The 16148-nt window shown below is 43.1% G+C and overlaps 1 protein-coding gene across 6 annotated transcripts in view; it reads left to right on the forward strand.

The window, feature by feature from the left end:
* Positions 1–16148, forward strand: part of LOC147227582 (protocadherin alpha-C2-like) — a 188947-nt gene that overhangs the window by 33928 nt on the left and 138871 nt on the right. Inside the window, exon 1 of one of the 6 annotated variants that reach the window (XM_086157814.1) lies at positions 5622–8397. The exons of 2 other annotated variants lie outside the window; for them this stretch is intronic. In XM_086157814.1, the coding sequence (XP_086013940.1) occupies positions 6034–8397 (2364 nt within the window). In that variant the 5' untranslated portion in view covers positions 5622–6033. Of the gene's footprint in view, positions 1–5621; positions 8398–10204; positions 12708–16148 lie in introns of those variants that run through there. 3 more of the 6 variants (XM_086157810.1, XM_086157815.1, XM_086157812.1) reach the window with 3 other exon arrangements.

A 16148-nucleotide genomic window follows, 5' to 3' on the forward strand; every position in this document is an offset into this window, starting at 1 on the left:
TGCTTTTGGGTGTTTTTCACATCAACTTGATCATTTGTTTTTTTAAGAATCATGATCTGGCAGCCCTCTCATGGGGAGGAAGAGTCTTGATCGGATGCTGATCTTTCAAGCCACACACATTTTGCACTTTTATTAATCCTTCCAGTTTAGATTTTAATGCAGAAGTGACACCACATTTCAATGAATTGTTGTTTATATAGTATTTTGTGGACTGGGGAGTTTGACCATCAGCAGGCGTCATTTGCAGGACATTGTTCAACTCGGAGTATCTGATCTTATAGTTTGACATCAGTCGCATGTTGCTGATTGTCTCTTGGATGGCAGGATCCCTTAAAATCTAGAAAAAGGATTGCACTCATTTTGAAATGACGCAAGTCTGTGCTGCCACGTTTCCAAGCTGATCGTGAGTACTTTTGTGATTTATGGGGGAGAAAAAGGAGGCAGCTGTGTTTTACTGTCTTTGCATGAGGATATGGGTTGCTTATTGGAAAAAAAAAAACTTTTGAGCGTTCAATTTTCTTGAAACTTTCACATTCGGACAAAATGCAGGGAACTACGGTGCTCTTCGAGTTTGTCGACATTTCTACCGTTTCCTGACGCTTGGTGTCAGCGCAACCTAAAGAGTCCTCTTCTCACAGCGGCACGTAAGTCCGTGGTTTTGTCCGACCTCCTCTCATTTGCACGAACACGCCGGAAGGACGATCTCGTCGTCTTTCGTGGACGCGACCAGCTTTTGATTATTTGCTTGTTTTTTTTTCAAATAGGGTTTTTTTTTGCACGTTTTACATCGTCGGGTTGTTACTTCACATGCTTCGGATCAATGATGAATCCGATTTCAAACGTGAGACAAAGACCTTCGCCTCAAAATGGGAGACGGTGTTTGGTTTTCTTCGTGGCCGCCGCGCTTTTCTGGAACGAGGCGTCGGCGCAGTTGAGATATTCCGTCTCCGAGGAGGCCGCCGAGGGGACCGAGGTTGGAAATACTGCGAAAGATCTCGGACTGGATAAATCTGCGTTGAAAGCGCGGAAGTACCGCATCGTTCCCGGCGCCGCGGACCCTTATTTCCGCGTAAATCCGGATAACGGCGTCCTCTATTTGAGACGCAAGATCGACAGGGAAGAGGAGTGCGCACAGAGCATTGCGTGTGAGATCAATCTCAAAGCCGTGCTCGAAAACCCGCTGGAGGTGCACTACATCCGGGTGGACGTGTTGGACGTGAACGATCATTCCCCCGCTTTTCCGGAGAAAGAAACCACGTTGAATATTTCGGAGTCGGTACCGCCTGGAGCGCGATTTCAGCTGAAAGCGTCACGGGATGGAGACAGTGGGCATTTTTCCGTGCAGGGTTATAAACTCGCTCACAACGATCACTTTCGTTTAGAGGTGAAAGACAAAGGAGACGATGGCAAAATACCCGTACTGGTGGTTCAAAAGTCTTTAGATAGAGAAACATCCAGGCGCCATTCGTTGTTACTCACGGCACTGGACGGGGGGAAACCTCCAAAATCGGGTGAAATGAATATTATTGTAAATGTTTTAGACGTTAATGATAACGTGCCGATGTTTTCCAACGGGGATTATTCGGTGATGCTGGCGGAAAATGTCCCAGTCGGGACGACGGTCATAGCCGTGAATGCGACCGATTCTGATGACGGTCCGAACGGAGAGGTGGTTTATTCGTTCAGCAAGAGTGTGAATCGACAGATATTACGTCTTTTTGACATCGGGTCTCTAACGGGTGAGATTATTGTGAAAGGTGTCGTAGATTACGAGGAGAAGGATAAATATGAAATTGAAATTGAGGCGTCGGACATGGGTGTCGCTCCTCTGACCGCAGAGAAAAGCGTTATGATCAAGATAGTTGACGTCAATGACAACCCACCTGAGATCGAAGTTACCTCCTTTTCCAGCGCCATTCCTGAAGACTCCAGACCCGGAACTACAGTCGCTCTGATCAGTGTGAACGATTTGGACTCTGGACTCAATGGGAAAGTGATTTGCTCCCTAAGTGAGGATGTTCCTTTTACTTTATCACCATCTTTACAAGATAAAATGTATTCTTTAGTGACCAAATCTCCTCTAGACAGAGAGAGGCAGCATTTGTATGAATTAACAATAGTTGCGAAAGACTCGGGTCAGTCGCCTTTGTCGTCTGAGAAGACGGTCAGCATTGTGGTGTCAGACGTGAACGACAACGGTCCAGAATTCTTATTGAGCCCGTATACCTTCTACATTACGGAGGGAAACCAGCCGGGGGCTTCTGTCTTCTCTGTAAAAGCTTTTGACCGCGATGAGAGCGAAAATGCGGTGATTTCGTATCACATTTTGAGGAGTGGAGGTGAGGAAAATAAACTTACTTCGTTTTTGAATATAAACAGTGAAAATGGAGATATTTTGGCGCTGAAGAGTTTTGACTTTGAGAGCCTGAAAACCTTCCAGTTCCAAGTTGTTGCCACTGACTCTGGAAGTCCAGCACTGAGCAGCAACGTGACGGTGAAGGTGTTCATTCTGGATCAGAACGACAACCCTCCGGTCATCCTGTATCCGCTCAGCTCCAACGGCTCTGCCGAAGGCGTGGAGGAGATTCCCCGCAACGTGAACGCAGGACACCTGGTGACTAAAGTCAGAGCCTACGACGCCGATATAGGATATAACGGCTGGTTACTGTTTTCGCTGCAGGAAGTCACTGAGCACAGTCTGTTTGTTTTGGACCGCTATACAGGACAGATCAGAACGCTGCGCTCCTTCACGGAGACGGACGAGGCCGAGCATAAACTGGTCATACTGGTCAAAGACAACGGCAACGTTTCCCTCTCGGCAACAGCTACCGTGCTCGTCAAAGTCGTGGAGCCCAAAGAGGCTTTTGCCGCTTCCGACGTCGAAAGTTCGGCCAAAGTCGACGAAGACGACAACGTGACTTTTTACCTGATGATAACTTTGGGCTCAGTCTCAGTGCTCTTTGTCATCAGTATCGTGGTGTTGATCGCAATGCAGTGTTCTAAATCCACGGACTATACTTCTAAATATCTACAAGACGCCAACTATGATGGGACACTGTGTCACAGCATCCAGTACAGATCTGGAGACAAACGCTACATGTTAGTGGGACCCAGGATGAGTATAGGATCTACTATAGTCCCGGGCAGCCAGGCCAACACTCTGGTGCTCCCTGACAGGAGGAAGACTTCTGAAGAGGTAAATCATTTATCCTCCTAAATTTTCACCCAAAAATTGTTAGCATACAAAAGCAAGTTTTGAAATGGAAAACTGAAACTTTATACATGGCATTATTTGATGGCGTCATTCATTGCTGATTTAACATGTTGCTTGTTCGTTTGGAAAAGGGGAAAGGAATGTGGAAGTTTGTGGTGGTATTGTTTGGTCAGAAGCAAGAAAAGTTCATTCTGCAGTATTTGGCATGGGTCATGCAAAACATCTTTTGCGCCCCTTTTTTAGGCAGAGACACGATGGAAACAATCTCTACAGCACATTGTATGCTGTATTGTTTGTTGTTTTGATTTAGTCATGGCCTCTTCTACTTTGACAAATGTATTTATGAACTGAACTCAGATAGACTCTAAGTCTAAAATCAAACAGGTGCTCTAGGTTGATATAACCAAAAGCTACTGATTGAATTTTTTCTATGTAACCATGTGTTTATAGTCATTTGGAAATGTGCCACTTTAAAGACCAGCTTGCAAAAGTACACATATCCCTTGAACTTTTCCACATTTTGTAACATTACAACCACAAACATAAATATACTCAAGCAAAAGATAAAAACAGTGGCACACAGCTAAATGTACGTAAGCATCAAAGTTACAAACATGTGAACATCAAGAGAAAAGTTAAAAAAAAAAATGTAAAAGGAAAAACGAGAATAATAGCTTTATAAATTACTTTTCAAAATCAAGCAATGTTGTGCAAATGGATGGTATCAAATCCCTCTGCATTTATATAATAAATATAACATGCGTGGCATTAATCACACTCAGCGAGGTGGGGAGGGGCTGGTTTGGCAATGAGGGGTTTGCAGGGTTGCTGGGTTTGAGGATTCGGACGGCTCCGGGGACGAAGGTTTGCGCCTCTGCTTTGGGGTTTTGCTGGCGGGGCAGCCGAGTCTGCGACCAGAGGGGAGCCACTCGAAAGCCAGGCGTAGGATACCGGACTGATCTGTTTTTGGCTGTTTTTAATATTTGAGTGTCATTAAAGCGGGTGAGAGGTCAGATGACCTCAGCTTCCCGAGGAGGTACTGCTGTTGGGGACAGGAGGTTGTCGAAGACAGTGCCCAGGTATCTGTTCTCCTTCACCGTTCCAACTGGCTCCCCTTGTTTGGTGGCAGTGATTGCCTCTACTTACTGGAGAAAGTGATGACCATCTCTTCAGCTTCAGGCAGGAGGCTTGGCACCGGAGCGCGAAGGTCCTGGAAGGCTGAACCGTGGTGGAGTGCGGGACCAGACAGTAGGGACTGACAGATGGTGCTTTGGTCAGATTGAACTTTTTGGCTAAAATACAAAACACTATGTCATGCAAAACTCACACTGCACATCAATCTGAATGCATCATCACCACTATCGAATGTGGTGGTGGCAGCAGCGTCGTGCGCTCTGGGTTCTTTGCTTCACTAAGGGAAGGAAAGATGGTCAGATTTGATGGGAAGGTGGATAGGACCAAATCCAAGGCAATTTTGGAAGAAAGCGTGTTGGAGTCTGCAAAAGGCTTGAGATTGAGGTTCACCTTGCAGCAGGTGGGCGACCATTAACATAGAATGGTTTAAAACAACACAGCTGTGTGTTTGAATAGCACGGTCAAAGCCCAGACCTCAATACAATTGGGAATCTGTGGCAAAATCTGAAAACCATCGTTCACAAACACGCTCCATCTCATCTGACTGAGCTTGAGCTGGTTTGCAAAAAAAAGAAACAACCATAAAATGGCAAAAATGTCAGTTTCTCGATGTGCAAAGCTGGTAGAAACAGACTCAGGGCTTTAATTTCAGCAAAAGGCGGTTCCACAAAGCATTGACTCAGGGGGTGTGAATACTTTTGCACACCCCATATTTATTTATTTAAAAAGAAAAAAAATCATAATTTTTTTTGTACTTCACAATTGTGTGCCACTTTGTGTTGGATTTTACATGAAATTCCAGGAAAATATATTTATGCGTATTGTTAGCATAACTTGCCGTTGTTTGTTGTTCTCTGTGACAAAATATTTATAATTTTTTGTACTTATTCCCAGTGGGTCTTAGAGTAATGCTATTTCAGTGCCCTGTATCTTTGAACATATGGCAGTATTGACAATAAAATTGACTTTGACTTTTTTTATAATGTTACAAAATGTGGAAAAATTCAAGAGCTATGAATACTTTTGCGAGCCACTGTGTCAAGAATCGATGGGCAGTTCAACATCATGCACGCGATAAAACAGGTTTCAGTGATTAGAGAGGTGTTTTGAAGTTTTTTAGTTATACTTCAATCTTTACAAGAGTCTTTATAAAACACACACACAAACACACACACACAGTCATAAAGATATACTATATGCTGCTTGAATATTTGTTCATTTTACTCAACATGATTTGTTTGTGTGTTTGGTCGAACTGGAAGTGCACTTGAATTGTTCTTCAATTTGTTCATATTTATGAATCCAAAGTGCAACTTGGACTCGATGAGCCTCGTTTATGATTAGATTAGATTCAAAACGTGTTTGCTTTGTTGGAAAATCTTCCGTTTTTTGTGTAAATCAACACTCTAGCACTTGGTGTCAGTAGAGTAAAGTAGGCGTGTGTATTATTATGTTTTTTTTTTTTTTTTTTTGATTTTACGTCACACGCCGTCGTCGAACCAGCTGCTGCGGCGCGTTGTCGGAGGGTAAAGTAAGTCCGGAGCGATCTGCGTTTAGGCGTGTCGTTTTGTTTCCCCGTTTTTCCACAAAAGCAGCGCTTCAGGTACACTCCGGTCCAAAGTGGACCAGGGGATTTATCTTTTTGAATAATATTTATCAGCGCGATTGTCCATCGCTTGCATATCATGGAACAAAGAGGGGACAGGAGAGGTCGGACGGAGCTCCAACATTGGATCTGCTTCTTGTTCTTTTTGGATGCTTTATGGAGAGGAACGTCGGCGCAGATCAGATATTCAGTATCCGAGGAAGTCCAGGACGGCACCGCCGTCGGCAACATCGCCAGAGATTTGGGTCTTGATAAAAACACTTTGAAAGACCGCGGATTCCGCGTCGTCACGGATTTATCCGAGCCCATTTTTCGTCTGAATCAAGACGACGGCGTTTTGTACGTGAAGCGGAGAACCGACAGAGAGGAGGTATGCGAACGCACCGCCCCTTGTTTGATCAACCTGAAAACCGTACTAGAAAACCCACTCGAGATCCACTACGTGACCGTGGAAATACTGGATGTGAATGATCACTCGCCGGTTTTTCAGGAAAATGAAAAAAGATTGGAAATCTTCGAGTCCGCTTTGCCGGGAGCGCGATTCCAACTGCAGGCTGCCCGCGATCCCGACGCTGGCCAGTTCTCCGTCCAGCTGTATAAACTCAGCCATAATGAATATTTCAGAGTGGAGGTGAAAGACAGAGGCGAGGACCGGAAAGTGCCTTTTCTAGTCCTGCAGAAGCAACTAGACAGGGAGGCGTCCGGGAAGCACAGTCTGCGTCTGACGGCCGTCGATGGGGGGAAACCCGCAAAATCCGGTGCCATCGACATAACCGTGGATGTTATTGATGTGAACGATAATTCACCTGTGTTTGACAAAGAGGTGTATTCTGCTACCTTGAGAGAAAATGTTGCTCCTGGCACGTTAGTGATTCAAGTCAATGCAACAGATGCGGATCAGGGTGCAAACGGAGAAATTGTATATTCTTTCGGCAACGAGGTTGATCCGAAGTTGATGGAACTCTTTAGCGTTGATCCAAAAACCGGTGAGATTCAGGTAACCGGCCAGATTGATTTTGAAAAAAGCAGGAGTTATGAGATTGATGTCCAAGCATCGGATAAGGGATCCGTTCCCCTGACGACCGACAAAAGTGTAATGATAACGATAATCGATGTTAACGATAATGCTCCTGAAATCAAAGTGACTTCGTTTTCTAACTCCATCAGAGAAGATTCAAAGATCGGAACCACGGTGGCTCTGATCAGCGTCAGTGATTTAGACTCCGGGATAAACGGGAAAACAATTTGTTCGGTAAGTGGAGACGGTCCCTTTGCGCTGTCGCCGTCCTTACAGGAAAATATGTACGCCGTCGTGACCGCGTCTCAGCTGGACAGGGAAGCCGTGTCACACTATAATGTCACGATCGTCGCCAAGGACGCAGGCGATCCGTCGTTCTCGACGGAAAAACAAATTGTTATTGTCGTCTCAGATGTAAACGACAACAATCCAGCCTTCTCCTCGAGCCCCTATAGTTTTTATGTTAGGGAGAACAACGCTCCTGGCGCTTCTGTGTTTGCAGTTAAAGCATCTGATCGAGATGAAATCGATAATGCTATAATTACTTATCATATTTTTCGAGATACATCTGGAGATAATACGTTTTCCTCATTTCTAAATATTAACTCTGAGAATGGTGAAGTTATAGCGCTGAAGAGTTTCGACTTCGAGAGCCTCAAGACCTTCCAGTTCCAAGTTGTTGCCACTGACTCTGGAAGTCCAGCACTGAGCAGCAACGTGACGGTGAAGGTGTTCATTCTGGATCAGAACGACAACCCTCCGGTCATCCTGTATCCGCTCAGCTCCAACGGCTCTGCCGAAGGCGTGGAGGAGATTCCCCGCAACGTGAACGCAGGACACCTGGTGACTAAAGTCAGAGCCTACGACGCCGATATAGGATATAACGGCTGGTTACTGTTTTCGCTGCAGGAAGTCACTGAGCACAGTCTGTTTGTTTTGGACCGCTATACAGGACAGATCAGAACGCTGCGCTCCTTCACGGAGACGGACGAGGCCGAGCATAAACTGGTCATACTGGTCAAAGACAACGGCAACGTTTCCCTCTCGGCAACAGCTACCGTGCTCGTCAAAGTCGTGGAGCCCAAAGAGGCTTTTGCCGCTTCCGACGTCAAAAGTTCGGCCAAAATCGACGAAGACGACAACGTGACTTTTTACCTGATGATAACTTTGGGCTCAGTCTCAGTGCTCTTTGTCATCAGTATCGTGGTGTTGATCGCAATGCAGTGTTCTAAATCCACAGACTATACTTCTAAATATCTACAAGATGCCAACTATGATGGGACACTGTGTCACAGCATCCAGTACAGATCTGGAGACAAACGCTACATGTTAGTGGGACCCAGGATGAGTGTAGGATCTACTATAGTCCCGGGCAGCCAGGCCAACACTCTGGTGCTCCCTGACAGGAGGAAGACTTCTGAAGAGGTAAATCATTTATCCTCCTAAATTTTCACCAAAAAATTGTTAGCATACAAAAGCAAGTTTTGAAATGGAAAACTGAAACTTTATACATGGCAAGTTTGATGGCGTTATTCATTGCTGATTTAACATGTTGCTTGTTCGTTTGGAAAAGGGGAAAGGAATGTGGAAGTTTGTGGTGGTATTGTTTGGTCAGAAGCAAGAAAAGTTCATTCTGCAGTATTTGGCATGGGTCATGCAAAACATCTTTTGCGCCCCTTTTTTAGGCAGAGACACGATGGAAACAATCTCTACAGCACATTGTATGCTGTATTGTTTGTTGTTTTGATTTAGTCATGGCCTCTTCTACTTTGACAAATGTATTTATGAACTGAACTCTCGCATTTAAGGGCAATTCATTTAAATCCTTCAATTTTAAAGTCAATTCAAGCATGATGGTTTTTGTCGCACAATACTTGATTAGAGATGTATAGACCTGCTCTTCTCTTGAGCGTCAATCATCTAGTGCAGACCTGGCCAACCTGCGCCTCCCGAACCGCATGAGGCTCTCTGCCCGGTTTTATACGGCTCTTACGTTCATATTGATGTTTGTCTTTGTGTTTTTTTTTTTTAATGTGCATGTTCACTTCACAATAAATCGAATCTGATCTAATTGAATTTTAGAAGCACACCTTAATATACATATTGCACAATGACAAATATCAAGTGATGGTCAATATTCGATTAGGCCCCAAACCCCAGACTAGTTTAATGCATGAAAATGTTTCTGCGGACCAGTTAGAGGTAGGGGGGTTCAAATAATAAAAACTTTTGTCAGTTCACAGTATTTAATCTGAATACAACAATTACACTTTATCTTAGGCAACCACAATATTTTTGCACTATATTATAGTGCATATAATGCAAAGCGGGTACGGAGCTTGTGTATCACTTGTTGCAATGAACCGGTAACTTTGGAACGAATCTTGATATTTTCTTTTAAATGCAGCTTTAGTTTTGTTGGCAGTCTGCGACGCTTCTGCGGTCTCATCATTTGCATTTCCTCCCAAAAAAGCTCTCCGGCAACTTGTGGTAGCTGATGTGTGAAATGGTGCGGCACTAAGGCGAAGGCAGAAACAGCCATTTTTCAAACTAAAATGTGGAAGGTTTAATGAAAAAATCTATCATTTGTACCAAGAAAGATTTTCTTTGCAGACCGCTACCAAATTATTACCCCTGTTGTAAGAGAACAACACATTCCAGTAAGACTATTTTCATTATTTATTCATTTATGTATCGAGCAGGACAAACGTGGCCACATTTTTATGAATACTGGCAATGATATGTAGAATCCCAAATACAATAGTACTGGTCAAATAAGGCAGTTTGGGAAATTCTACTGACACATGGAGACATTTAATCATGGCCACCATTGAACTGGATGCAGCAGGACTATTTTCTGGTTTTGGTCAAAGGCTCAAATTGTTTCCACTATGTTTGATGGAGAGAGAGATTTTTTTTTTGAACTGATAAAGCTAGATTTATCATTTATGGGTTGATTTGGATGAAATGGCAACAATGAATAAATCGCATTTTAGACCCGAAAAACATTGAGAGTTAGGACTTTTTTTTTTTTGTCCATGAATGTATGAGTTTCACTCTGTGAATGGTGTTCAACTCCATTTAAGTGCCATAATCTGCTGGCTTCTGATCTTCCACAGTGAGGTGTTTTAAACGCGGGGTGTCAGTATAGCAGAACGAGTCGGCTTTTCAGGAGCGCGTCTTCGTCGCAGTCTGATCCACCTCCCGGTGCCTTTCGCGGCAGGATGCGCTCCTCTTGGTGTCTCGGTTCGCCTTGTAGCAAATGGATCACCCGACATCGTGTTTCCCTACTGATTTGAGGATAATCCTAATTCTCTCCGAGCGGCGTGTTGTGTGGAAACGTCCTTTCGCGTTTCGCTTTTCGTGAGATTGAGCTTCTGATGGAAACAATGGGACAAAGACGGAATGGACGTTGGTGCGTATTTAGCTGCCTGGCGGCCGTTTTATCGTGGAACGTGACTTCGGCGCAGCTGAGATATTCTATATCCGAGGGGGTTCACGAAGGAACCACGGTCGGGAATCTGGCGAAAGATCTGGGATTAGACAAAAACAGCCTGAAAGATCGGAAATATCGCATCGTTTCCAGCGGCGGAGACCCGGTTTTCCGGGTGGATCCAAACGACGGCGTCCTTTATGTGGGCCGAACGCTCGACCGAGAGGAGGTGTGTGCACAGAGCAGTACGTGTTGGATAAATCTCAAAACCGTGCTCGAAAACCCGCTGGAGGTGCACTATGTGGAAGTGGAGGTGCTCGATGTCAACGATCACTCCCCGAGCTTCCCGGAGAGAGAAAGGAAAATCGACGTTGCTGAATCCGCTTTAACGGGAGCGCGGTTCCAGTTAAAACCGTCCACGGATCTCGACAGCGGTCGGTTCTCGGTGCAGCAGTACAAACTCAGCCCCAACAATCACTTCCGTTTGGAAGTTCGAGACAAAGGGGAAGATGGAAAAATACCCATTTTAGTTCTGCAAAAACCGTTGGATAGAGAATCGCAGGAAAATCATGACTTGGTGTTGACTGCTCTCGACGGAGGAAAACCTCCGAAATCCGGCGAGGTGAATATTTTAGTGAAGGTTTTGGACGTCAATGACAACGCCCCTATTTTCACTCAAGATATTTATTCTGTGACGCTCTATGAGAATGTTCCCGCCGGAACAACGGTGGTGAGAGTCAATGCAACGGATTTAGACGAGGGCGCAAACGGAGAGGTGGTTTACTCATTTGGGGAAACCGTGAGTACTAGTTTATTTGCCCTTTTTGATATCAACCAATCAACGGGGGAGATTTCAGTCACTGGACCTGTAGACTATGAGGAAAGGGACAAATATGAAATTGAAATTCGAGCGTCAGATAAAGCTTCTGTTCCTCTTACGACAGAAAAAAGCGTTGTTATCAAGATAGTTGACGTCAATGACAACCCACCTGAGATCGAAGTCACCTCCTTTTCCAGCGCCATTCCTGAAGACTCCAGACCCGGAACTACAGTCGCTCTGATCAGTGTGAACGATTTGGACTCTGGACTCAATGGGAAAGTGATTTGCTCCCTAAGTGAGGATGTTCCTTTTACTTTATCACCATCTTTACAAGATAAAATGTATTCTTTAGTGACCAAATCTCCTCTAGACAGAGAGAGGCAGCATTTGTATGAATTAACAATAGTTGCGAAAGACTCGGGTCAGCCGCCTTTGTCGTCTGAGAAGACGGTCAGCATTGTGGTATCAGACGTGAACGACAACGGTCCAGAATTCTTATTGAGTCCGTATACCTTCTACATTACGGAGGGAAACCAGCCGGGGGCTTCTGTCTTCTCTGTAAAAGCTTTTGACCGCGATGAGAGCGAAAATGCGGTGATTTCGTATCACATTTTGAGGAGTGGAGGTGAGGAAAATAAACTTACTTCGTTTTTGAATATAAACAGTGAAAATGGAGATATTTTGGCGCTGAAGAGTTTTGACTTTGAGAGCCTGAAAACCTTCCAGTTCCAAGTTGTTGCCACTGACTCTGGAAGTCCAGCACTGAGCAGCAACGTGACGGTGAAGGTGTTCATTCTGGATCAGAACGACAACCCTCCGGTCATCCTGTATCCGCTCAGCTCCAACGGCTCTGCCGAAGGCGTGGAGGAGATTCCCCGCAATGTGAACGCAGGACACCTGGTGACTAAAGTCAGAGCCTACGACGCCGATATAGGATATAACGGCTGGTTACTGTTTTCGCTGCAGGAAGTCACTGAGCACAGTCTGTTTGTTTTGGACCGCTATACAGGACAGATCAGGACGCTGCGCTCCTTCACGGAGACGGACGAGGCCGAGCATAAACTGGTCATACTGGTCAAAGACAACGGCAACGTTTCCCTCTCGGCAACAGCTACCGTGTTTGTCAAAGTCGTGGAGCCCAAAGAGGCTTTTGCCGCTTCCGACGTCAAAAGTTCGGCCAAAGTCGACGAAGACGACAACGTGACTTTTTACCTGATGATAACTTTGGGCTCAGTCTCAGTGCTGTTTGTCATCAGTATCGTGGTGTTGATCGCAATGCAGTGTTCTAAATCCACGGACTATACTTCTAAATATCTACAAGACGCCAACTATGATGGGACACTGTGTCACAGCATCCAGTACAGATCTGGAGACAAACGCTACATGTTAGTGGGACCCAGGATGAGTATAGGATCTACTATAGTCCCGGGCAGCCAGGCCAACACTCTGGTGCTCCCTGACAGGAGAGGGGCAGCAGGAGAGGTAAGAAAAATTTAAAGTTATCAGTAATGAATTATGGGCAATTCATTTAAATCCATCAATTTTAAAATCATTTGAACTGTGATGTTTTTGTCGCACAATACTTGATTCGAGATATGTAGACATGCTTTTCTCTTGTGAACAACTCCGTATGTCACATAACAGCATTTTAATCAGTTGTTGCATTTTGTTTTCAACGGCAAATAGAAGAATGACAATGACTTTTGGGTTTTTAGAAAAGATGTTAATGGTTTCCATGGTAAATCTGTTCTAGACAAATTTGGATGTGTGTGACAGCTGTTAAAAGGTCAGGTATTCAGCGGTGTGGTGTGTGTGGCTAAGATGGTGAAAGCGGTTGTATTGAAAGGGAACATCTAGAAGCTCCTTCTGCCTGTCAAAATGATGTTGAACAAGTTGCAACACTCTGGTGCTTCCTGACAGGAGAGGGACATCAGGAGAGATAAGAACAATTATCATGTTTGAATTCAATGACAATTCTTACGAGAACATCGATTTTTGACATTCCCTTTTTTTGTTTTTAATACTTTCATAGATACATATACATGTTGTTCTGTTGAGAACATCCTCGTTGATTTTTGAAATTCCATTTTAAGCAGCTGTGGTACAAACTCAAGAACAAATAGCATAATTTTATGGTGAGCTGTGGACTAATGGAAATAATAGGAATGGTCACAGATATTTTCATCTGTTTATTGTTTAAGTAACATCACCTAATGCAATCTTTTCTAATGTAAAAGGTGACATTACTGTTCAATCTTCATACCATCGTATTTGTTTGTGGCCTAACACAACACTGCTATAGATCACACTCAAGGCCTGCGGGCAAAATGTGGCTCGCCGCATCATTTTATGTGACCCGCGAGAACAACTTAAAAGGTCTGATTGTCTTAAATTAAATAAGTCAAACGCGTGCATTGACCATAATTCTACTACATTTGCCACAATTCATGCCAATCATGTTACGATCATCAATGCGATTTTCAACAAGTGGAATTGAGAAATATAAACGATCTCTAAATGTCCAGGAAGAGAAAAGCTGATGCAGATGGAAGGCTGTTTCAAGAAAGATGGGGATGCAGATGTAACATTTTTGATGTTAATCATAAATTCAGAGTTATTTAACATGGAAGAGTAGTTACAGTCCTTTTACATAACATTTGGTTACATTTAGTGACATTTATTCTGTTACCGTTACATGTGTCCGTTTGAGGGCAACCATTACGCTGATGTGGCCGTTGGTGAAAATGAGTTTGACACCCCTGCTGTGGATGAATGACTGGAGCTGTGCAGCTCATATGATCAGAATTATTACTATTATAATTGTATAGCGGAGACTTTTTTGTAAACATTACATTTATGCTGATAGTTTGGCATGCGGTCGCTTCCATCTCTGTCCATGGTAATGAAAGTCAGTCTTGAATTTTTGGGCTTTTCATTCAACTAGAAACAAAAATCTCAGAAGTCAGCAGGTTTTTTTTATTTATTTTTTGCTTAGGGATTGTGGTATTACACAATATAGCTTATTCGGGGTTCATGTAATTTTAAAGGTATTTTTAACATGTTTAAAACAGTTATTTTATCACTTAGGTCTGTTCAGAAAATAAAGCTGTTTCAGGATTGTGGCAAAGAAAAAAAACCAACATAAATGAACGTAGCAAATCAAAATAAAATATGACCAATTTTTGGGGTTTGCTTTGTATATTTGGGGAAAAAATAGGACAGAAGAAACTCCAAAAGTCATCCATAGGAATGTGAGAATCGATAAGACCACGCTGAAAGCTCGGGAGAACCGTATTGTCAGTAGTCTTGGAGACTCCCTTTTTTTAGTTTTAGTGTTGCTAAGTTCTTATTAGTCAAGTGGAATTGTAGTTTTGTCAGATAAGAAAGATAAACAGATTCATTTGTGTCCCCGAATACACTCTCAGGGAGATGAAAAACAGACGCCACTTTTTTTTTTTTTTTTGATGAATCCTATGAGCAGGATACATATTTGTTTGACGCACAAACCCTGGCTAGTAGAAACAGAAAATCTTGAAGCAAAAGTTCTAGTAAAATAGAGTAATTTTGGAAAAACCCAGTGCATTTTCTACATCAGCATCGATGTCGAGGGTTTCCGGTAGCTGACATTCGTCCGTTGTTCGTAGTTATTTTCTTTCACTGTGTCTAATGGTCATTTGCTTTCCACACTTTTCATGCTCAACTTAATTCTTGGTTATTTGATTTATTTTTTAATGTTTTTATTATTATTTTCTCTCGTCTCGTTGCATGTTCTCCCTACTGCTGACAGAGATTATGTGCATCGCAGTTTGTGGTAGTTCGCTGACCTGTGTGTGTGTGTGTGTGTGTGCTTCATGTGTGGCTCCCTCTCTTTCTTGGCTGTTTTTGGTGATTTTCCATTTTGCACAATTTACTGGATTAATTAATAAAAGGCTGTTAATTTTTGATATAGACTTCTGTCTATATTAATTTGCTCTGTTGGTCTCATGCCCCATGTAGATGTTTTTTAAATTTTATATTGCATAATGAAGCCCTTCAATTACAACATTTTTAGCCCCCATATGTGTATATCTGTACATATGTAAAAATGTTAAAAAAAGTATCGGTGTCTCTAGTCGGCTCTTGAAAAGTAGTGAAAATAATATGATAATGTTAAAATGTTAAAAGGACATCATATATCCAACAAGGGGCGTAGAAAAAAAAAAGGAGGGAATCAATCACATGATCTTTCTCTTCTCTTCAAAAATGGCGCCACAATAACATATTTGTAACACATATTTCCTGTAAGCATCTGAGGAGGAGGCTATTTTTTACCCAAAACATCATGCATGTGAGAATAAGTGTTTTGCGTTATATGTAAAATAGATCTTTTCTTTTTGAAGCATTTTTTGGTGTGCAGGACTTTTCAAAACTCTACTAATTGTTCCCCTAAACCGTGTCTCTGAGCCTGTTTACCTTGCATTAGGAGAGGTAAGGATTTTTTTTTTTTTGTATACAACAGAAGAGACATTTCAGAAGAAATATTAACTGTAAATGTTTTAATCTGCTCTCTGTTCTGTGACTGAGGGTATTTGAGCAAGTATAGCACTTTTGATGAGTTTTCACTTGTTTATGAGATGTCTGAGTGACCCTGCAGTCTTCTTGAGTTGAGGTGATTCAGAGGCTTTGAATGGCTGGAACGGTGACGGAGGCGGGGGGGTTGTTGGGCTGCAGCTGGTGCACAGTGACTCAGATTTTTTAATTATGCAGGTGTGGTTGGAACACGCTTTTTCAGATGAGGTCCTCATTCATTTCTGAGATGGTGTGTGTGTGTGGGGGGTTCATTCCCTGTATCGGATTGTGTTTTTGTACAATTGGTATTTAGCATATCATACACTGATGTGAAACATATACAGCATATCACTTTTTCCCCTTTTTTGACCGAGT

Source organism: Fistularia commersonii, chromosome 13 (assembly GCF_037954325.1).
Source record: "Fistularia commersonii isolate RoL2024-O1a breed Wild chromosome 13, RoL_Fcom_v1.0, whole genome shotgun sequence".
NCBI lineage: Eukaryota > Metazoa > Chordata > Actinopteri > Syngnathiformes > Fistulariidae > Fistularia > Fistularia commersonii.